At 37.7% G+C, this 21,356-nt stretch overlaps 1 protein-coding gene across 2 annotated transcripts in view; it reads left to right on the top strand.

Annotated features, from left to right (window-relative positions):
• The window catches only part of pth2ra (parathyroid hormone 2 receptor a), a 52,168-nt gene extending 48,287 nt beyond the window's left edge, over window positions 1–3,881 (top strand). For both annotated transcript variants that reach the window (XM_008402500.3, XM_008402507.3), the window contains one exon: window positions 307–3,881. In XM_008402500.3, coding sequence (XP_008400722.1) covers window positions 307–693 — 387 coding nt within the window. In that variant the 3' untranslated portion in view covers window positions 694–3,881. The remainder of the gene's footprint in view (window positions 1–306) is intronic.
• Window positions 3,882–21,356: the final 17,475 nt, after the last annotated feature.

The raw sequence follows: 21,356 nt of genomic DNA on the forward strand, positions 1-21,356 counted from the left end.
CTGTACATTGGGAGTTTGTGAAACCAAGCTTATGGGCTCAAACTTGACCAGTAAAGCTGATTCTGATACATTTCTGCAGTTTTATGCACGTCAGTAAGGTTTTGGATTCTCTAGTTGCTCCTGAACATCTTTAGTCTTTTAATCCCTCTGGAGTTTCTGGAGAAGAATCTCAATGTACTTCTCCAAAGCAGGGTTAGATGGGTTAAGAACATTGCTGTGTTCCTGTGAAATATCACCTTAAAGGTGAAATAAAGTCGAATTAGAAGTCAAATTCCCCTAAAATATACATTTTTCGGTTTCTTGCAGGTTCAGACAGAAATAAAGAAAACGTGGACACGCTGGAACCTCGCCTTTGAGTGGGAGGGCCCGGTGGTCTGCGGTCGCTACCGTTACGGCTCCGTGGTCGTAGGTCTCAACAACAACAGCACCAGCAGCCAGTCCCACCTGGCCGGCGGAGGCCTTTCCACGCGCTCCACCACCCTCGCTTCGAGTCGAGCTTATCGAAGCACGGGCGCGCCCTCCATCAACGTGCATGCCACCCTTCCGGGTTATGTGATGACAAACTCTGATCCCTCCTTACCCGAAGAGCTGGAGGACAGCGGCCCAAAAAGAGTGGACGATATCTCACTGAAGGAAAACCTGCCTGTACTGAATATAAGTGCAACTGCTGAGGATGAGGAGGAAACGCTGTAGCTGGCAAAAAATGCAAAAAGAGACAGATTAAATTTTCTACCGATGGAGCCGTGGGACTCATTATTTTCTTGTGTAATTTAAATTCTGACAAAGGTAGCTAACACAAACTAAAAACGAGGGAGCATTGTGAACGCTACATGGATTAGTCAATACTGAAGTTCCAATGCCCAACATGATTCATGAGTTTTTATAAGGCTGAAAGGACTGATCAAAAGCTTTTTTTTATTCTAGAGAGAGACTCAAGACACTCCAATCAAGTTTATACCTGGATTTAAAGAAATCATTGAACCCAAGCTGTGACTCTGGCGCAGGTGTTAAAAGCAAGCATATTTATTTTACACGTTTGACTTTAACTTTGTTAATATCCACCTGCAACAACTCATGCTGCACTGGTATGAAGGGCTTTTGGGGCTGTGATATTGCACGTGTTAAAAATAATCTGGATGAGAGCATTGAGATGACAAAAGAGCCCTTATTTTTGTCATGAAGGAAACTCCATTTATCCAACTGCCTCTGGAGGCCACTCAATAGATGAGTCCTTAAAAAACGAGACCTGCATACAAGTACTGAAGTTAGAAACATTTATCTAAAAAAAGTTGTGCAAGCTCCTTCCTTTTCTTGCTGCTAACTGGTGTGCACCTTTAATTAGGATCACATCTGAAACTAAATGTGAAGCTCCAATCAGAAGAAGCACAGATTATTGTTTACATAAAACAGGGTGTTTGTAAGATGGCAGTGACGGCACACGTAGCATGACGGATGTAAAAACATCTTTGCTTGGAATGTTGTATTGATGAAACTTTTGTTTTTACAAAGAAATTATATTTTAACCTCCTAAAGATTTAGTGTGTGCTGTATTTCTCCATTACCTCCATTGAACAGAGAATAAAATCTTAAAATGTTTTTGTTTTATCCTAGTGCACAATTGAATCACTGTTTCCTACCTTGCTCTTTTGACTGTTGTATAAAAATAAGAGCGTTTTGCAGGAAGTGAATTGGATATTTTAAAAGTCCTGCTGCATCTTTGAAGTACATATTGTTGTTGATGTGCCCCTGTTCTGAAATGTCAATGTTTGTTGGAAAAAATCTGTAAAAATTGCAGTTTCTGCTGCATAAGGTATGTTACTTTTGCTGTGATGTCATTGTCTGCTTTTATTTTTTCTTTCACATACTGTAATGGTTCCAGTCCCTTTTAGTCCCCAAAGAAGGCTGGATAATTACTAGCAAAATAACTCGGAAAGTGAGATACAGGTCTTTCATTTTCAGTTTCAAGCATGCAGTATGCTAAGGTGAGTGGATCTTCACCATTGCAGATGGTAAAGTTTGGTTAATTGATGTTGTTGGATCATTTGAGTCAAAGTTGTGTTGATCAGTTTTAGTGCCTCAAATGTGCAGCATTACTACTTGCATGGAGAAAGATATGCTGTGTTCATGCAGCTGAATTTCTTATGTCTAAATTGATTTGTTTCGGTCAGCTTGTGATCAAATTGTTTGTCCTACTGTGTTGAAGGGTATTAAAAGAGCATTATTCCATGTAGACTTGTTTTCCTGTGCCATTAAAGTGAAAAGCAGAAAGGAGAAGTTATGTGACGGGGGTTGGAAACAATTTTTAATTAAAAAAAAAAAAAAAAAGGGTTCCAAAGATTATTTATTGGTTTTCAAGTTATGGAAAAGTCACTCATACCAAATACAAAAGGAAAAATTAAAAATATTAGTGAATTTAGAAACCTTCCTTCATTCTTAACTTGTCATAGTTCTGGATAATTTTAAAGAAATTAAACCACCAATAATATTGTGGTTTAACAAAGAACATTACAAGGTAGCATTTTACAGAAACCCTCGCCCATGCTAGCTATAGCTGAAGCATGTGTAAACTGAATAGTCGGAATGAGCATCGTGTTTTAGTTGAGACAAATAACTGAAAAAATGTACTGCTGAAACCAAATTTTGTACGTATTGCTCTTCGTGCCATCATTGCAGCACAGCTAGCTGCTAAAGGAAGCTAACAGAAATGCTGCAGAACAATGAACTATTCAGAAAATGAACACAAAAGCAGTATTTTGTGCTTAAAAGAAGGAAGTGTTGGAACTGAAACACCGTGGGATTTTTAGGAAGACTGCTACTACTACGCCTCAGCTACAGAAAGTTAGTCTTGGCTGTTGGCTATAAGGGAACTCATTGACATGCCGATGTGTCCAAAAGAAAATGTAAACAAATATACATGTCACAAAATGCAAAAACTCCCTCCGTTTTGTACCTGATTATTCCTAGCGACTGTGGTCACAAAAATGTTAACATATGCAAGAATGTGTGTCCTTGTGATTGTTTCCACTTTGTAAGTTTGTTTCTTTGAAGGCATTTGCAGGAGTTTAAATAAATTCGCTTTCCGCTTGTCACACAAGAGATTCACTCTAATAAAAATGACTACCTATGGTGTTCCATTTCAGCTGGAAAATCTGTTACATTTCACCTCAATAATCAAATCTGACTTCAAAATCCAATGAAAGTGCCTCATGCTTTTACAGTGATCAAAGCTTTCTGATTTTGCTGTCATTTTTTACACTACTTGCCTTTTTTCCCAATTTAATGTCTGTCCAGCCACTGTCGGTATTGTAATACATATCAGATTGATATTGACTAATTTACCTGAGTGTCTGGGTCACAGGGATGTTCCATGACAGTAAAATGTGGATCACAGCCACATTGTGAATAGTTTAAATTGTGCATTTTCTAAAGAATAAGTCTGCAGTTATATAAAATATTTGTTTCCTTGAACTTATTTGTTGAGAGTTTGACATAAAATTCTGCTTAATTGTATTTGTGCACATAATTTTCTATCTGTATGGCTTGTGAATTATTTTTTGTTTTTCACATCAAAATCAGCGTATAATTTGTTACTTTCTGTTAACATGTTGGCTATGAAGCTGTGCAGTACATCCAATTACAATTTAGCTGTTTTTTTGCATGCATGTTCGTCAGTGCCTCTCCAGCTACAGCAGAAGCTTTAAAAGTTGACTAGAAAAGGATTATTTTTAATCTCGTCTTTTCATGTGCCGAGAGCATTCAGCTGTTTTTCACTGTGATTATTGTCTGTGTCTTACTTTTTGTGGTTTCAAACATATCCCTCTAATGATTCTTACTCTTTGCTTTTTCTTTAGCTGCTAATAAATGTTTAATGTTTGCAGCAACTACCTGGTAACCTGCCCTTTGATGTTCCCTGTTTCAATGTACATTCAATGCTAACCTATTTTTTTAACAACCAAAAGTGATGTATAGCACTTACATTATTTAAAATATAACCAGACATATTTAAAAAAAATCCACTTTCATTGTGATACTGTAATACAAACATTCATCTGATCTTGACCAGGAGAAGAAAAATGCTAATATAAATCTAAGCATTTTAAAGAAGAAATCTTAATTCAAGAACATTTTGCAAAAGGTTAGTCAGAGCCATGTCTGGTTATGTACTTGCGTCTTCTGTTGCTGAACACAGAGATATTTTTCTGACAGTTAAGCCACTTTAATCTATAAATCTTTCAGACATAAAAACCTTCTGAACTGAAGGTATGAATGAGTAGTGTCCCTTCACAAAACTAAGTGCTTAGCGAATAATCGATTTTAAATTTGATCTTTAGACACTTTTAACAGCACTGTAACAAAGACACAATCTGCTGCCAGTTTAACACTTAAATCTTTAAAAACTACCCAAGAGAGGAGTTTGAGTGGGAGAAAAAATATAGTGTTGCCATCAATAAGAGAAAAATCAGCTGAAGTTTTATTCTGTGTGAATTGCTATCAGATAAAAAATTGCAGCTGGCCCAAGCAGCTTTTAATATCCTTAGCAGAACTCCTTTATGTGTGCATTAGGAGCTAATTTAAGCAGAATTTTAAAAACTAATGAAAGACACCGTGCAATAAGTAGTATGGCTGCTGGATAAACAAATAAAAACTACTGGATAGTAAGGCATGCTGCATTACTTTGCAGAAAACTGATGAGATGATGAAACTTCTGATCATAATATTGTCTTCTCATTAAAGCTGAAACTGATCAGGAATGTGCATAAACGTCCTGTATATGTTGGGAAATAATAAATTAACATATAGTGCAGATGTGGCAGGTCTGGGATTAGCTGGAGACCAGATGCAAAAGTTTTTATCAAAACTTAAATGCATCTCAAGAAGAAATCATTTTAATTGTAAATGACTGAAAATTATCCCACTGCATGTTTTACAATGTGGGAGCGAGAAACTAATGCTTGATACCCACACAACAGTTGTTTTAGTTTCATTTCTTTATTGAATTTAGGTTTGAAATGGTCTGTATTTAATATTGTATCATTATGTTGTTTGACAGTTATGTATGGCATAAATAATTTGTTAATCTGGGTCTTGGAAAACTCTTTAGCCTACCATACATAACAGAAAAAAAAGATTGCAGGTAAGTATGTATAAAAACACCTAACAACTACTTAGACCAATGGTTCTTAACCTTTTTTGAGGTACGGAACCCCCCAGTTGCATATGCGCATTCACCGAACCCTTCTTATTCCAACCCCCCCCACACACACACACACAAAATACTTGCGGTACTCTGATTTAGCTGTGTTACCACCCCCACACCACTAGAGGCAGTACCAACCCCGAAAAGATGCGTCTAAGGAGCAGATTTAGACTATAGAATTTGGTAAAAACTGTGAGCTTTGCTGAAGTCATTAAAGACAAAAGTTCAAATTCATGCTGAGAGTGGGGCTCCTTCAATCGGTGCTCCTCCGCAGCTCTGATTGGCTAAGCAATGTAACATGATCCTCTGCAGCAAGTGATGGCAAAGTTCTGTTTCAAAAAGTTCTTGCCTGAAAACGGTTTGTTCCTGACAGTTCACTGACTCCATAGGTCCAGCTGGTCCCTGCAGAATTGGTGCTTTCCCCCCTGCAGACAGAAAGATAGCAGTCTGCAATTAAACCACAGCCCTGTAGACGACCTCTGGTATCTTGCGGTACATGAAACAAAATGTAATGTGTGCAACAACATCGCTTGTTCTGAGCTGGAGTACCTGACGTTCCCCATTAAGATCGTTATACAACCTGCATTCGGACTGGATTTTTGTCTATTATCAAAAATGATAAAATTCAACTAAATCAAATTTTTTCAGGGCATGTTTCTGGCTTTTAAAAACGAAGCTAAAAGTTTTCAGTGACATCGAGGTAATTCTGTATGACGTTATCCTGTTTTCTTTTTCAATGTTGATCGTTAAAATGTTTTTAACAGTTGATATGGTTAGGATTAAAACACCTGGGAACCAAAATGCCAACATTTGTTACCCTTTCAGCTAGTGTGATTCTCTTTCACTCTGCACTGTGTCAAATGATCCAAACCATTAGAAAAACCTGTTTACCCTTTCACCTGTGGAAATGACCCAAAAACTTCTGAAAAAGACATGAGCGCTGCTTCCTTCTTTGCAAATTGTAAACAAAAATGGAGTTGTCTCAGATTTTAGACGCATTTATCCAGAATGCCTACGGTATAGTCCACTTCAGTCCACATCAGAGTTCGCTTTCACACTTCGCCAAACAATCCGGACTTTCTAGGCAAACAAAATAGAGTTTGACCAAAGTGGATGGTGTGAATGAACCCTTAATCTATGATTCAAACCCTCCTTCTGTGGACAATTTATGAACATCCAAAGTTATTTTATTTCATTTGAGAGGAACGGCTTTGGTCAGATGATTGAAAGCAGAAGATCAACAGGAACCAAATCAGAAATGGTTTTGGATCACTGTAACAAAGACACAAGATAGATCAGGGTGACATCAAGTCTATGGAATAGTCTGATATCAATTACATGAAACATACTTGAAGTCCAGTTTACGATCTACATTTTGTACCTGAAATTGGTTGAAAATCCAGCCAGAACTTTGGTCGACCACCAAACATTTTCCTAAAGACTTTCTGCATTTAAATCATTGTGTTAATGTTGACAAAGCTTTCACTGTCCCTTGCCCTACTGTATTTAGAGTTCAACAGCACTTGGTGTACTCAGAAATTAGGTATGCGGACAGAGTAAAACAATTTCTAAAGCAATTCATTCCCATCTTTCTTCGTCAAACATACACTTTAATGAGTTCAGTTATTCTCAGACTCACCAATCAAGGATTTCTTCCTGCTAATCACCATGATCCTGGTGACCTGTCTTGCTTTTCAAATGTTGAACAAAGATCCCAGCCATCATGTGCTAGTTATAATTAGTCCTTGGATTCAGCACTGACGTTGAAGAGAGAACATCTATTTTGCTGTGCACTTAAAGCATAGTGAATCAACCTTTATGAGATGCTCAGAAAGAAGGACTGCATTAGCTCAGTAGTTCATTTGTTCCCAAAAATCCTGCAAGTGCTTCATGGGACACAGACTCAACTATGCTTCAGAAAACAGCAGCTAAATTACATATATTTTAAGTCAATCAATTTAAACCACATGCTTTCTGAGTAAAATTAAACAATATTTTATTTCTTGTATGCATCATGTCTAATTAAGAGCTTTTAGATGCATTGAATTGGAAAGTAACCAAGGAAGCAAAAGGGCAGCTGCATGTGTTGAGTAATCTGAAACAGCAACAAGCTCTGTTTATACATTCCCCACTCCACTTTGTTTCCCACTTAATTTTCAAAGACATGCGCCCTCTCTGTTGTGGTTTGTCATATAGCCTCACTTAATTGCAGCCACATCCAAGCAGAGCACCCGGCAGAGAACAAGCACACAAAAGCCATACAGATAAGATATCAGGCATTCACACACAAAAGAAAAAAAAAAGATCAGCGCACTGAGCAGCCAGCAGCAGCAAATAATCTGAGGCTTGTTAGCCATCTTCATGAAATCCAATCAGTAAGCGAGTGAACCAAATGTTTTCCTCTGCTAATTTAGTGACCCTGGAGAGAGAGTGGAGGGCTGCTTTCTTACACACAACATAAAGTTGCATCAGAGAACTAAGAAAACAGTTATGTGCAATTTTCAACAGAATAGTTTCAATCTGAAGTGAAATCATAACATTTTTGGAATCATGGATTATTTTGGACCGATGCAGCTTCACAATGACAGCAGAATTTGAACGTTGTTAAGGAAGAATTTTTTATACAATTAAATTTGGCAAAAAAAAATCTGGCTCTGATTCTTCCTGTTGATCCCGGGTTCTCTCGCGTGGCCACGTGTGGGGACAGAAACACAACAATGCGTGTTGACGTCACAGAATTACAGAATTTAATCCAATCAGAAGAAAGTATGAGATAGAACAGGAAACTGGAGAAACACAGATACAAACATTGTTACCTGAGAAAAGAAGACAGAAATATCAAGGAAGTCCTTGGAGAAAGAGCTGGTGCAGAAGTCAAATAAAATCAGCTTTTTCTGAATTGTTTCCCTTGTGCACAAACTTTTATACCTGTAGGTGTGTTTTCCTCTTTAATGTATGTAGAGACAGAGCGAAAGAGGTATATATTAATAGATTGACATTGATATAAAGATATAGATATCTATATATAGATTTATATGTATATAGAGTCATATATATACATACACATATATATACATACACATATATGTGTACGTTTATGAATACACACACACACACACATATATATACATATATATATATATATATATATATATATATATATATATGGTGAGACAGGGAGAGAGAGAGAGAGAGGTATATATTTATAGATTGACATCGATACTTATATATATATAGAGGCATATATACATACACATATGTGTACGTATATTAATACACACATATATATATATATATATATATATGGTGAGACAGGGAGAGAGAGAGAGAGGTATATATTTATAGATTGACATCGATACTTATATATATATAGAGGCATATATACATACACATATGTGTACGTATATTAATACACACATATATATATATATATATATATATATATATATATATATATATATATATATATATATATATATATTTGGAGAGGGAGAGAAAGCTGTATAGAGAGAAAGCTATATAGATGTATATGTATATAGAGAGGCATATATATATACATGCATACACATATATGTATACGTATATAAATACACACACATTATATATACTATATATATATATATATATATATATATATATATATATATAGAGAGAGAGAGAGAGAGAGAGCGATAGAGAGGTGTATATTTATAGATTGACATCGATATATAGATATACATACACATCTATATATGGATTTATATATATATATATATTTAGAGAGAGGCAGACATACATAAATACATATGTTTCACATACGTTTTTGTTGTTTATTTATTACCACATGACTGTTTTTTTAATGATGTAAAGCACATTGAAATTCCTTGCTGCTGAAATGTGCTATACAAATAAAATTGATTGATTTATTGATTGATTACCCAGAAAGATAGCTTTCTAAATTTTTCCCTGTTTGTAGCGGTTTAGACTCTAAAATCCTCTTTTTGTTCCACGTTGTTTTCATTTTCTTTCTCTAAATCTCCCTCTAATTAAAAATTTTGGTTTTCTGATTTTCTTTTTCGAATTAGAAATAAACATCTCACAATGGATGAAGATGACTACTGATGTCGTTGAACGTGGGGGAAGCCGGAGTACCCGGAGTGAACCCACACCTACACGGTGAGACATTTCCCACCGTGCAGTCCTTTCTTTTGAATATTAAAATGTCCAATTAAAAATTACAGTAGCTTTTTTTCAAATTACCGGCAATCACCAAAACACACGTGGCCCCGCCCCCCTTTTAAATATAATCTTCTTTAGACATCAGTTTATGTCTAAGCTGGGTGAACTTTGCATCTCTTTTTGAACCGGTGTAGAGGTGGTGGAGTTAGAGCTTTTTTTATTCGCTTCCACAGTGATTTCTTTTTCTTGGGGTTCTCTTCTCCTTCAGAAATACTGTTCTCCTCAGCAGATTGCAGTTCTAATTCCTGAGGTGGAGTTTGGACTTCATCTTTGTTTAATGCAACCTTTGTTTGTGGAAGCGATGTTTCCGGATTTTCCATTAGGAGTGTGGACTCCTCCTCTCTGGAAACTACATCAACTTCAGGTGTTACGTCTTCTGAAACTGTCTCAACTATTGTCTCAGCTTGTTCTATTTTTGCTCCAGAAACATTTTCCTTGCAGACGCTCTCCAGTTCAGATGCATTTCTCTTCGCTGCCTTTCTCTTTATCTTACGTTTAGCTTTCTTTGAACGCCTTTTCTCAACTGGGTGGTCTCCATTTTCTTGTGTTATGGAGACCGTTTCTATCGCCTGCAGAACTTCACCGATGGCTGGTTCATTTGTGAGAATCTCGTTTTCAATAGCTTCTGCCTGGTCTCCAACTATTTCTAGTACCGAAACTTCTTTTTCAATTTTGTCACCAGAAATGTTTTCATTACTGGCCGCTCTCAGTTCAGATGCATCTCCATTCGCTGCCTTTCTAGTGATCTTACGTTTTGATTTCTTTGAACGCCTTTTCTCTACTGGGTGGTCTCCATTTTGTTGTATTATTGATTGACGGACTGGTTCCAAGTGATATCTGGTTTCAGGTACATCTATATCCGTTTGGACTGACACACTTTGGTACCATGGTGAGGTGTCTTGAGATTCGCACTGAGTCTGTACTGAAACCATATTACTCTTCCTCTGTCTTCTCTCCGAGAGTAATTTGTTTGTCAGATATTTTAGCTTTTTAAGTTCAGCATTTAGTTTCTGATTGATATTGAACATGTCATCGAGCTGTTTCATTAAGATTTTTTGTATTTCTATATGTGCCAATTCAGACTCCTTATATTTGCCTTCACAGGAGCATTTTACTTGCCTTGTCTTTTCTTCTGTTTGATTTACAGGAATCTCAGTTACGTTTAAAGTTCGGATGTTGTCCATGGGTTTTCCTAGAGATGGATGTTTCTCCCCTTTTTCATCCAGTGTCTCCTGCGTTTTCAAGATGGGTTCCCCTTTGGTGACCAGCTGTGTTGCAGTGTTGTTAGTAGAACCTTCCTTTTTCATGGACGCTACCTCATCGTGTTCAAATGTTGAAACATTTTTGGTTTCAATAGTCTCAGCAAAAAAACTTACATCTATGCAAGGTTCAGACTTTGGGAGCATTTTCCACAAAGTCTTTTTTTCGCTTCTGGGCAAACCTGCCTGGTGACTTTGATTTTCAGAAAGAGGACCGTTGATGTCACTGTTTTGAGCAAAAAATGTCAGATCGATGCAAGCATCTGGCTCGGGGAATGATTTCCACAACAATGGGGTCTTCTTGTTGCGCTTAGTCTTGGATTGTTTTTCCCTTTTCTGGTCCATTTTCTTCTGTGTTTTTTTGACAGATTTCTTTTCGGTCACCGGCTCTGTTGTAAAACTAACAAGTTCCTCTTTGCAAATCTCCGTTTTAAAGGAATCCTCCTGATCACCTTCTTCTACAGGCAGAGAAGTGTTCTGATTCATAATTTCAGTGCTGGACTTCGAAGACTCTTCCTTCTCTTGTGGCTCCTTCAGTACGGAGATCGATTCATGTTCGGTAACCAGTGAATCATCTTCCGTTTCAGTACTTTTAGCCGGGGTCCTTGGTTCAGCGGGGCCATATTTCTCCAACCACAAGGACCACGGTATCATTTTCACTTTCATCTTGTTACGTCTCCTCTTTGGTGGCTGTTCCTCAGACTTAGAGGGCTGTTCTTTCTCTGTTGTGTCGACTGTGTCCTGCTCTCCAGCAATGGACTCTTGGTCAGAGGGGATGTCTTCCTCCGAACAGGTTTTAAGTGGTACCTGGTGGTTCTTGTTGGACTCACTCTTGCGTAGCTGTCCATCCCCTTTTTGATCTACTTTTTGCAGTGCTTTGGTGCTCGATCTATTTTCAAGCACCAATGAAGAGTCCTGCTGTTCCACATTTATTGTTGACATCTTAAGCTCCTCAGATCCATGCAGCGCCCACCAGGCTGTAAATGACATCTTCTTCTTCTTGCGCTTGGCTGGCTTGGGTGGCTGTACTTCCCTCTCGATGATGTTGTCGGATGCTACTTCTTTGATTGTACTCTGGTTGGACTCCATTTTAACTTTTCAAAGTTGAAAATCCTACTATGTACTGCTAAGTAACTTCTCACAAGAAACTATCAACAACGGCTGCTAACAGGTTGTGATGAAGGTAGATGGATGTGACGAGCTTATATAATCGCTAGTGATGTCAGAATTCTGCCTTTGGAGTTGTATTGTGATGTCACATTGTGACATCACAGTTGTGTTTGATATTCAGAGTGGGCTACTCTGACAGATTTTTTTATTAACACGGCGGTTGCTGACCGCAGAAAGAGTAGGCGGGCTTTTAAATTGTCATTGGTTGCCATGGTTACCCACCATTACCTTGTTGTTTGAGAAAGACTTTGCTGCAGTAAATAGAAAAGGTCGGGGACAGACCACTGTCAGTCTCACACTGACAGTTATTTTGAAATGGGACCAATGCACTCCGTAATTGAAGGGGGGCGCTATTTCCTACATTATCTGCGGTCTCCCGTTTTTATTTTCTTTTGAAATCTGGGATATAGCTTCATCTTTAAGGAGTTTCACTCTCAGCATGTATTTGAACTTCTGTCTTTTATTTACTTCAACACAGCTCACAGTTTTTAACAAGTTCTGTAGCTTTCTGTGTACTTCTAAATCTACTCCTAGATGCACCTTTTCAGGCCTACTACTGCCTCTAGTGGCATAGGAGTGGAAGCAAAACTGCTTTAATTACGTCACTAAATGAGAATACCACAAAGTCTTAATTGTTTTATTATTAATTCTGGCATTACCTCTTGTTCAGCGCCCCACTGTATGCGTTGCATACAGTGCATAACCGTTTTTGGCGCCACTGCCTATGAATCATTCCAAAAGGAAATATTTCATTATTAATAATTGTCCAACAAAAAGTCCATAATTAGGCGATCAAAAATAAGGTTCCGTGCGCACAAAAAAATAAATAAATAAATACGTTGGGCCCAAAAATTGTATCAGTCTTTTTCCACGCAAAAAAAAAAAAAAAACATTAAAGAAAAAAAAATATGCACCGGGAAAGCGTTTGTGTACCCAGGCAGTTCACTTCATTGGGACTGGCTGGAGCGTGAGCGCATCGGGTCCGGTGTTATCCCCAGAAACGCATACCTGCCCAAAATTGCATCCCCTGTCGCGGGAGCACGCATCGCTCTAAGCTCTCGCATATTGATGAGAAAATGGACTGAAATATGACCGAAGAGAAAATTTTAAAGATATTTATAACATTATCACATTTCTTAGCCATGTAATCTCTAAAACGGTGGGTTTTATTTTGCAAATTACTTGAAATAAATACGGTTTTTACACTAGTGGAACAATTCTGCGTCGGGCCAGGGGGCAGGGCCAATTACCGGGCCCCTAACGGGGAGCGAAACTGAAACTGTTGACTTTAACATTAAATACACCTTTCTCAACAGGCAAGGGCACACTTTCTCTGTCTATAATCAGACATTTAAGCGACTTGAAACCATTCCTCCCTCCCTTGCACCTCCCGACCCGGGCCCCCATCCGGCCCAGGCCGGGGGGCAGCTGCACCCCCAGCCCTCCCTATAGCTCCGCCCTTGGGTTTTTACACCTTTATTGAGATATAATGAGTCAAACTTTTTTCAGCCCGTGTCTGTTGTAAACGTTCTCCACAAATGGTTTGAAATTCTCTGCTTAGTCTTTTGATACCATAATACTGTAGCTTAAAAGCATTACAAAACAGAGGCCCATTATGTAAAACATTTTATATCATGCTTAACTTTCTAGTCTGTTAATGTAGGAGGGAATGCCTTTTAATTTATGAGCCTGAAAATATTTGCATCCATCCTGTTGATATGAAACTTATAGCATTAGCTCAGAGAACAAGTGTCATTACGTAGAAAATGTGAAATCATTTCAGCTCTTTATTTCCCCCAATTAGCACAGGGATGCATTTTTTGGCAATATGGATTTCCAGCCTGGCACAATATGCATCCCCTCTCTATTATCCTCAAATAATATTATATTGATATAAAACTTATATCAGCAGTTCATGGAACTATTCTGGTTATGTAGAAAAGTTATTTCACTCTTAACTCTTTATTTCTCCAAGATAGCACAGGGATGCACTGATATTGAGTTTTGTCAACATAAAGCTTATTCTTAATCATCAATATTTGTTTGGTAGCTCATTTTTTGAGGTCAAAGGAAAATGCACTGGCAGTCGCACGTCGTCAGCGATTCTCCGATCCTACTGGAAGCAACCGACCGGGAAAGAGTCAATATCATAATTAATGAAGAACAGACTGTTGTGGAAACAGCTAACAGCGCTTAGAACTAACAAAATCTTATAAATTGCTAAGTAAGTTAAAAAATCGTTGTAATACGAAAGGAAAAACATTAAATTTAGTGGATAATATGTATAAAGTGTGTACAAAAAATTATATACAAGAAAATGATTAGAAACTGTTAAGGAAGAATTATTTATATAATTAAATTTAGCAAAAAAAAATCTGGCTCTGATTCTTCCTGTTGATCCCGGGTTCTCTCGCGTGGCCACGTGTGGGGACAGAAACACAACAATGCGTGTTGACGTCACAGAATTACAGAATTTAATCCAATCAGAAGAAAGTATAAGATAGAACAGGAAACTGGAGAAACACAGATACAAACATTGTTACCTGAGAAAAGAAGACAGAAATATCAAGGATGTCCTTGGAGAAAGAGCTGGTGCAGAAGTAAAATAAAATCAGCTTTTTCTGAATTGTTTCCCTTGTGCACAAACTTTTATACCTGTAGGTGTGTTTTCCTCTTTAATGTATTCAAATAAGGCGTATCTCTACTTGACCAACTGGAAGGCATCTCTGGCCCTTTTTGAATTTAGAAAGTCCCTGCAATTTGTTACAAGATCAAAGACCTTTTGTTAAATAAGGTGGAAGCAGACTCTCTGAATTCATGGTGGTTTATGGCTTTTACAGATCAGTGTGAAAAGCTAGAACTTCCTACTGATTGTTTCCAGACAGACAAAGAGCAGATCAGAGATCTTGGCAAACAATCTGCTTTAACTACAGATAAAATAAAGATCAATAGGTCAGAATATGTTATAAATTTTAAAACTATATTAGGGTATTTCAATCAAGTCATGATAAATTCTAAAACTAACTTATTTTAAATTTATTTTATTAACACTATCCGGCTTCCTGCGGCTCTACAGCCATCTGGGCAAAGAGAAACAGATGCAGGAACCTCACAGGTAGCTGTAAAATTCTGGTTTCTCTCCTGCTCTGCCAGGAACAAACCTTTAATACTGTATTTTAATTCAATGAAAAGTTTTCTCAAAAAACCCAATTTGTTCTTCTACAGTCACCATCTTCAAAGTTTAGTCCTGATATCAAACAAAAGCAATAGATAATATCAACAGAATATAATGGAGTACAATTCCTGTTTCTAACCTAATATAATATTCAAATAAGAATTAAGACATTCATTCACCATAAACCTAAGTATTTTCTAATACTAAACAAAAACATTTTCATTTGATTCTAATATAGTCAGAAATAATACAATTTCAAATACATTCATCATTGACTAACTTAATTCTAAAACAAGATAATACATTTTCAGTCAAAACATGTTAATAATAACTAAGAAAAGTATCTTACAAATTAAATGTTAGTGATTTAAAACATTTTATGTTATATTCAGTTTTTTGCACCATGTCAGATGTTAGTTTTGGAAGACTTCTCATCCTGATTACGTGAACCGACCAAAGTTCCCTTTCTCACAGTAATTCAAGTGATTCTGTCCTCCACCTCCCTGCATATGTTAATTTATGACCTCCTGTCTTTAATGATAAGACCCCAGGGGTCTGAGCAGAAGCTCTCCTGCAGATCTCTATTCAATACTTACTGTTATACTTGAACAGAAACCTGTTCAAAATTAAGAAATTTGTTCTAAAAAGTTTAAACTGTGTTAAACACTAAAAATAGTAATGTTTCCTCAACAACGTCAAGTCAGAATGAAAGGACATACCTTGTATGTGCCTATTGACATTTTATTAGCTCTTCTTTGACTGCCGCTTGCATTGGTAGAGAATCTGCCCTCCTGTTGGGGCGTGATGACACAGGTGATCTGTTGAACAAGATGTTCACAACATGCTACCGAAACAGATTGTTGTCTCCCAGTCAGCTGTGCCTCAAATATCTAAGCTTATCATCAGTGCTGCTCCACAGTCTACTTAATGATCGGATAGAGATGGTGTCATTATAAAGGTTCAAACCAAAGAGAAAGGTACAGTACATTCCTCAGACTTGGCCTCTGTTTTGCACAAAGGACAAAAAAAATAAAAAATCAGCGTCATCAAAAGTACGGATCCCAACCGCCCAAAAATCCAAGAAGAAGAAGCTAACGTCATCGTGTGCGACACCTGTAACCTGGTGAGTGCAAACCTGAATCTGTCAAAATGTTTTTGTACTATAAAACATAAAAAACTCCAAAGTGTTAAGTTATAAAGTTGCTGATGGCAGTTTTAGGACGTAATGGTAGCAGGACTGTGCCGCGAATGGTTGAAGACATTTAGACACGTTTTTAACCTTTTTTTTTTTTGCAGGAAGCTAGCTAAAGTAGCCTCTTGGAGCCAATCAGGTTCAACTGCACCTGTACTTAATGCAGTTAATTATCCAGTCACAGAAGTGTTTATAGTCATGCTTGTTGTTGCCACTTTGCAAAATTTGAGGGTTCTTATAAGCATCAGTGCCCCGAGGCTGGGATGATCCTTAAAATCCAGCCAGGTTTTGTTTATGAGCCCTTTCTGGACACACTGAATGCAGCTGGGTCGTTTACTTGAATTTAAATTGAACTTGGATCAGCACAGGCAAAGTTCTCTCCATCTGTCTATGTTCTTTATTGCTGTTGCAAGCCAGATGAAGATAAATCTGAACACTTTTTTTATCTCAACAGATTCTTCTTTGATCACATCATTTCCAAAATTTAACTCCCACAAAGGCACCTTTAAGAGCCACGTCTGTCATATCTGTTCATCATCTTTGGGTCCTTAATTTGTCTATTGTTCTTCACTCCGTGTCTCAGCCTCTGTTTTGTCATTTGTGGGTATAGTTCTGTTTATTTGTATGTCTGTCCATCAGCAGTTTTTATATTATTTTTTGCACTTTGTCAGCATTGTGTTTTGTTTAACTATGACATGTCCCAAATTCAGGCCCTGCACTCATAGCCAAACACCCAATAAGGCAAACAGAAAGACATATTTTGTCTGCCACAAAAGTCTTTCCACCAAAAAAGAAAAGCTAAAAGAAAAGGTTCAGACATTTTCTGAACCTTTTTCTCTCCGTGAAGAGAAGCTGTTGTAAAAAACTGAAATGCTTGCCGAATAATTGATTTTGTGCATATTGCAGTAAGTAGAAATTCTTAAAACTGAAAACCTATTTCTTTCATGTAATCAGTTTTGTTAATGAGCATTATGTAATTTGTACTCTACAAAGAACATCCTCGATTCTTCTATAACAGAGAGGAAAATGTGTATGTATGTATATATAAATAAGATGATTGAACTTTACCCAAATATGTATTTATAGTGAGATTTTTAATTGACGTGTATGTTTAGAGACACCTAGTGGTATGATGACACAGTGCTTCCAACTGGCTCTCTCATGGCTTCCTTCTTATGGAAGCTGGTGGAGGTAGGTGCGAGTGAGGCAGCTCTACGCTACATTTTTTAATTTAAAGTCATATTTTTCTAGTTCAACACATTCACGAAATCTCGTAAGGACATATAACATCTACGCATTTAATTTGTAAAGTTTTCTTGTGGTTGGGCTGGAAAAATATGACTTTATGAGTAGGAGCTGCACTGGTTGGTGTTCGTGGCTGACCACTCAGTCATGATACTAACTGTCTTCTTTTGTTTTTCTGCTTTGAAAGCTTTTGTATGCAGTTTCCAGTCGCACATTTTGAAGAGTGATTGTGCTGTGTTTGATACTGGGTGGTTTCAGGGTGTAAAATAATGTATATATAAAGTTGTGTTTTGTGGATGTTGTGACTGGCATGGTGGTTCACTGTTTCAGCTGCTTTGACAGTTGACTGTTATTTTCTGTTTTATATTACTGGATGTTATTTTTTTAATAATCTATGGAAAAAAATGTTTTATTTTGAGGAATTGTTAAATATTGGTTTATACTATACAATCACATGTAAATAATGATAATAAAAAAAATTCTTATGGATGCTGGTGGAGGCTCTTGTATGCAGTATTTTATCGTTGAAAACATGAATTCAAGAATTCAAAAGGGCTTAAATTAACGATTGCATTTGGTCGGGGGTTTGTGTTTTATGAAATATTTCACTATTACTTTCGTGGAAACGATGAAGACCAACATCATGGAGGGCTTGCAGGAAATCAACAGCGATTTGAAACTGGTGATGCTAACGGCTAACGACTGTTGGATCCTGTAGTGTCAACAAGTGACAATGTGTTGGACTTTCATTTCAAACGAACACAGAATAAATGTTATTTTGCTTCTAGACCACAAAAGCTTATTGATTAAAGTGCAGGTACCTCTGGATAATTTACAAAAAGAAAACCTGTCGAGTTCTTCCTCACCAGTTTCTGTGGCAAGCAGATAAAGGCTTTGAGGACACATTTTAAAAGGTCCATTTGGGAATTAAAACTTAAAATACAGCCAATGATACCAACTTTAGCTACCCAGAGCACAATGGAGAAATTAATGAGAAGTTTGACTAAAAGAACATTGATTTGCAGATCTACAAGGATCACAAGTGTTCTGAATTTCTTTCTTGTAGAGAAATGCAAAATAAAGGTCTTGAGTAATTGTTCACTTTAGGATAAAAAGAATCGGCTGAAAATCTGGACCATCAGTTAGACTGAAATATCCATCCATCCATCCATCCATTTTCTTGCATCCTTGTCCCTTAATGGGGTTGGGAGTAGACTGAAATATAAAGAATCAAAACATCCATGAAGTGAAATACATACAGGTCTGAAGGTGCAGTAAGACATGTACATTTTCTTTGCTAAGGCAACAAACTGTCCATGTGGAGATGGTGCAGCTCCACTCAGAGGAACACGCTCCCAACATAAAGCAAAAAGTCTTTCAAGCAGCCAAGAAGAAAGGGAGGAGGAGGTCTTTCTGCCACATCAAAGACACTGGCTTACAGATCATCACAACCTAAAGGCATGTAGACAAAAGTGCCAAACTGTCACCGTCTCTTTTCCAAGCATGCAGAGGTGCTGTGTAGGACGCCTTTTGTGTAAATATCAAAACATCGCATTAAGCTTACGGAAACATTTGCAGTCAAGTCGTGGAAAATAATAATTATTCCTAAAATAGATGCATATCAATGAATTGATAAAATGATATATGGACACTTTTTAAATTCAATAAATGCATTGCATAAATATTTTTGTGTCTTTAAAAGCAGGGATACTTAAGGAATCCCTTAAGGCTGTACAGCAAATTGAATAAAATGAGAAGGAAGTCATCTGAATATGCTGCAAACAAAAATTTGGACAGTATTGATATGAATCTGCAGAACAAACAGGTCAGTGGAAGAAGAAATTGAGGGAAAGTGGTTGGTTTGTCCATAGTTTGGTTTCAGGGATTATACATGACATACTTAGCCTTAAATTACTCTTTACATAAAGTACAATATTTGTTTTGCATTAAGATGCTATGAGTCTTTAGAGTTAATGAACCTTGTGATAAAAGAGAACATTAACAACTTGAAAATGTCTGTTGGGACAAAAGTTAGTAAACAGATTCAACAGTAAATTAAGGGGAAAGCACAATATTAAGCAAGCTCTATTAAACAGTAATAGTGTAATACAGTGGGATAACCAAATGCAAAGCCTTGAAAATGTGTTCCCATCCATTTATTGTTTTTTAATTCTGCTGCACTGCCATGTAATTTTATTCAGTATAATTTGGGATTTTAGGATGCTGGCCTACACAAAATAGTCTGAACTAAGAATTTTCAAATTAAATCACAGAAATGTTGTGGCTCTTCCAATTAAAATTTTAACCAAAAGGCTATGCAGATATTTGCAGCTACTTCTAAGCCTTTAATGAGAATCTGAAGCTGCTGATTATCTTCTCAAATGACATTAGTTCCGTGAGGTCCTATTAGAGTTGCCACCCGACAGAATCATCACGTATTTGACTGTTAAATGCGATACGGGATGCAATTGGTTGCATATTTTTATAAATGTTCAGTAGACACGTCTGTCTATCAGGCATAACAAATCAACACTACGTGTAACAATCGCACAGGAAATATTAAGGTCAGCTAAATTGTCGTGGCGAAAGCGACACAGGACCCCTGAACACAGGACCCCTGGACACAGGACCCCTGAACACAGGACCCCTGGACACAGGACCCCTGGACACAGGACCCCTGAACACAGGACTCCTGAACACAGGACCCCTGGACACAGGACCCCTGAACACAGGACCCCTGGACACAGGACCCCTGGACACAGGACCCCTGAACACAGGACTCCTGGACACAGGACCCCTGAACACAGGACCCCTGGACACAGGACCCCTGAACACAGGACCCCTGGACACAGGACCCCTGAACACAGGACCCCTGGACACAGGACCCCTGAACACAGGACCCCTGGACACAGGACCCCTGAACACAGGACTCCTGGACACAGGACCCCTGAACACGGGACTCCTGGACACAGGACCCCTGGAATGTTACGGACCGACGCTGCTGCCTCTGTTGCCTAGAAACCGACACTATGCAGCCGAGATGAGCTGCTCTTAACACGCGTATTGAACAATAAATAAAACGGAAATCAACTCTTCAAAACCACAAATAAAATGGATTATGAAGTCTCTGTAAACAAAGTCGTCCTTCAAGGAATATTAATTTGGGTTTGCTCATTTGGGTTTGTTATGTGATTAATTGATTATATGCTTATTGTGACAGTCTTAATTTATCCTCCTGTGCTGGGATAGAGCAAAAAATAAAAGATAAGTAAAGAAACGTCTGAGGTTTCTTCCACAGGAAAGGGAAGAGACCTGGAAAATTACAAATTATTTTGAAGTTACACAGGTAACAAGCTCCCATGGAGCAACACTGAGGTTTTTATAGAAAACAGAAAACCATATCTGCAAAACCCCAAACCAAGTAGGAAAACCAAATACATCTGGGAGACTCTTCAAAGACATGCGAAAAAGTATTTATAAACGGTTGGCTTTGTCATATTTACAGAGCTGTGCATGTTTGTGTGTGTATGCATGTCTGTCCTCAGCTCTTCCTTTGCAGGGTGTGACTGGCAGGTGTCCACCCACCGCTGCAGTTCATCAAAACCAATCATGAAGGGCTTAAAAAGGAACAGACACCCTCAGGCAGTTTGCTGTCTTGCATGGCAATCGGGTCCACCTTCCCTTGTATGTTTCTTCCCTGAATTCTGATGCTAATTCCTGCTGTTCTTCTTTTTACAGGTTTTCAGTCCGTGTTTATGTTCAGTTGCTATGTTGCCCTTATCTGTTTCCTCATTCCTGTTCTTGAGCTGCATTTCCACTATAAATGTGTGCAAAACTTTGTCGATATTCCACTAATGTCGAAAATAGGAAAATCCTGCAAGTGCTATGTTCCCATTAAAC

Source organism: Poecilia reticulata, chromosome 2 (genome assembly GCF_904066995.2).
Source record: "Poecilia reticulata chromosome 2, P_reticulata-male-v2, whole genome shotgun sequence".
NCBI classification, from domain to species: Eukaryota; Metazoa; Chordata; class Actinopteri; order Cyprinodontiformes; family Poeciliidae; genus Poecilia; species Poecilia reticulata.